The sequence below is a fragment of the Impatiens glandulifera genome, chromosome 9, assembly GCF_907164915.1.
Source record: "Impatiens glandulifera chromosome 9, dImpGla2.1, whole genome shotgun sequence".
Classification (NCBI taxonomy): domain Eukaryota; kingdom Viridiplantae; phylum Streptophyta; class Magnoliopsida; order Ericales; family Balsaminaceae; genus Impatiens; species Impatiens glandulifera.
In genome coordinates this window covers 6080529-6084067 of record NC_061870.1, presented here as the reverse complement: position 1 = coordinate 6084067, position 3539 = coordinate 6080529, and the positions used below count along the sequence as shown (strand labels likewise).

Below are 3539 nucleotides of genomic sequence, written 5' to 3'. Positions count from 1 at the left end.
ATGTAATAATTGTCTTCTTCAACCATTGTTGGATGCTGATGTTGAACAGAGAATCGTGGATCTATTCAACCGTTGTTGGTTGCTAATGTTTAACGGGGAGTCGTGGAGATGAGGAAGAAATTGTTGTTGATTGCTAATGTTGAACGGAGAGTCGTGGGGATGGGAAATGGAATTAATGTTTACAGAGAGGGAGTGAGAGATTCATGGAGAGTCGTGTCTACTTATGCTGAGTTGGAGAGTTAAAGAGTTTTAGAGAGAGAGGTAGAAGATGAACTGAAGGAATATGGATTCCTGAGATTGGGAGGCTATAAGGCCCAATAAGGGATATATGGACATTTCACATACCCAAAAAGTAATTTTGGCATACATTATCAACTTTGAGTCATTTTTCTAATTTAACCTATTATTAGGGTTATTTTGTCAAATTTCCTCTAGTTAGAGGATGTATGGCGATGGGATTTCTTTTTGTAAGTTTTGTCCACGCTTTGTATGTTTCGGTATTTAATCGTTGGCAGAAGTATAATTTTGTATAATGTATTATTTTTATATATCCCATAGCTATAAAAATAAAAAAGTAATATATCAAATAAAATATTTGTTGAAGGAATAGTATTAGATCATTCTTAATGAGTGGAAAAATCTTGTGTTGAAGGAAGAGAGCAACTCTAGATGATGCCATCATTCTATCTAACTGTCAAACTAATTGAATAAATTATTTCTGAGTTTGAATAATGCATGAAAAAGAGAGGGATCAATAATCCCTAAATCAAATATCAATAAAAGAATTTTGAGACATCATATTATTAACAACTAAGAATTTAACAAATTAATTCAAATAACAAAACCTTGTCAAGCTTATTTAAATCTTGATCAAATTTCTTTAGGGAATCCTTCTTATAGTTAGAAGCTTTTTCCCTAACCATTGTTTTGTATGATCAATATTATGATTTGTTCATTCAATTAACTCATGTCTTGCACTCAGGTTTGGACCTGAAAGTTAAATATTGATGAAACCTTTTTTATAACTTGTTTTCTAACACTCTTATAAAATAATATAAGGACGTATAATAGATTTAAGTTAAAATGAAATAATTAGCATAGATAATTATTTGATTATATATAAGTTTAATAAATATATGGTTCAAATTAAAAACATGGGGGGAAAAAATAATTTTTTTTTTTAATGACACTTGACCATATGCAAAAATAGATAATTTGCATTACCATAAATTCAGTTATATGCAAATGCATAATTTGAGTTGTGAACCTATTTACATTAAAAGTAAGGAAGGGTTTATTTCCTCCCTATTAATGAGATATTTAGATCTCAATATGGATCAATAAAAAGAAGACTTATTTGAATAATAAGGAGATTTAAGTATACTTTATTTGAAATAAAATTGAAAAGATTCTGGTGTTTCCCTTAAAGACAACACTAATACATTTTATTCATGAAGATTAATAGTTTTGTTTCCTGCAAATCCTAATGAATTCTTTCACCACTCCATCAATCTCTTGATCATCACCTTGCATTATTATTTTCTCTTTCATCTCTTTAGCTTTCTTTCTTATCTCCTTGCCTTCATCTTTCAATAAAACTTCTCTAATAACTCTCGCTATCTCCACCCTATTGAAACCTTCATCGCCATTTCTAATAACCTCAACGCCAACGCCTGCATTCACAACAACCCTAGCATTAATCGGTTGGTCGTACTGCATAGGCATAGCAATGACTGGTACCCCAAATCCAATTGCCTCTGTTATGGATCCCCATCCACAATGGCTTATAAACCCTCCAGTATTTTCATGGGCCAAGATTCTTGTTTGTGGAACCCATTTTTCAATTACTAGTCCTCTTTCTCCAACTCGTTTAAGAAAACCTTCTGGGATTGATTTCTCAATACTAATAATGTTCTCTTCCATTGGAAACCGAAGAACCCATATGAAGTTTACCATGCTTTGCTCCAATCCATAAGCCATCTCTTCTCTCTCTTCTCTTGATAGGTAGCACTCGGACCCGAACGACACTAGAACTGTCGAACCTTTCTCTTTCTTATCCAACCATTCTATTACCTGTTTGCCGGCGTAGTCACTTGTTACATCGTATTTTGGAGGAGCTGTAAAGAGTGGACCAATGGAAATCACTCTATTCCCGACAAGGGATGAGGCATAGTCGATGTAACCTTGGTCAATATCCTCTTTGAATGTCTTTTCCAAGATTATTTCAGAAGATTTTAAGAATGAGAACTCGATGGACACCCTTTCTTCAAATTTATTTTCTTCAAACTCCATCTCCTGAATTCTCTTCATCCAATATGAGCCTTGAGGTTCAATTTCAGGGTATGGGAATTTAACCTCTTTTAGTTTCATCATGTGGAAGCCATAACAAAGGGCGGAAACACTACTGGTATGGAACATAATAGCAGGAATGGAGAGAGAAGCGGCAACTTCAGGAGCCCAAGGCGTATGAAGATCATAGATAACTAGATCTGGCTTGATTTGTTTGAGTATGGTACAAAATGCGGAATTTGCATTGTCAAAGGCTTTCATCAAAGTGTAGTTGAGGTGGAGAGGGAGTTCGTTTGTTGTATGGTGGTGCGGAGGAAGCTCAGGGGGATATGGGAGTTTAATTTCTATGAAATGGAGGAAGGGATATTCATTTTCTATTAATCCTTTCTCAAAAGAGTTGAGGATGACCTTTGTTGAACATAGATAGATAACTGCATGGCCCCTCTTTCCAAGCCTTTTCGCCAGCTCTAAAAATGGAGAGAAGTGCCCGTGAGCAAGCCATGGAAGCATTACAATATTCAACATTTCTCTCTCTCTTTCTTTAGGATCATGGAGATATCACATTTACCTTCCCACATATTTATATAGAAGATCTCACCATTTTAAGATATTATAAATTTACTTTAAAGTTAAATTATTGAGTATCTCAAACATTTATTAATTATGATATACATAGAAAATATCTGAAATTTTATCAATTGTGTTTTTGTAACTATTTTAGTTTAAAACATTTAGAAAATAAACTCATTGAATGTAATATTTAGAAAATCCAATTTAAATATTTGTAATATTGATTAAATAATAAAACAATTTATTGACAGATTTCTATAATATAAGTGAGAAACATTTTTCAAAAAGTGTATATAAAGGAGAAAAGTATAATATTTGAATATTGACCTAATTTATTATCAAATCCCAATCTATTATTATTTTTATATGGACTCTTAATTATAAAATAACTTTCTAGTTAAAGAAACAATATTATATATATTTATATAGTTCAAATTAAAAAACAAATATTATAATAATATATTATATATATAGTTCAAAATTTTATAATATTAAATAATATCAAATGCCTTAAAAAAAGAAAAAAGAAAAAGGTCATATATATCAATTTAAATTTATAACTAAACTTAAATAAAGTAAAATTTCAAAAAAAAAAATCAACTTAGTTTATGTTGGCTCTAACTATCGAATCTTCGAGAACAATTATGAGTAATTGAAACTTTGGAAAATAGAGAAGACAA

At 31.3% G+C, this 3539-nt stretch overlaps 1 protein-coding gene across 1 annotated transcript; it reads right to left on the bottom strand.

Moving 5' to 3' along the window:
- Window positions 1–1458: 1458 nt before the first annotated feature.
- LOC124915773 (UDP-glucosyltransferase 29-like) lies at window positions 1459–2799 on the bottom strand. Its single transcript, XM_047456537.1, has one exon. The coding sequence runs from the start codon at window positions 2797–2799 to the stop codon at window positions 1459–1461; it is 1341 nt and encodes a 446-aa protein (XP_047312493.1).
- Window positions 2800–3539: the final 740 nt, after the last annotated feature.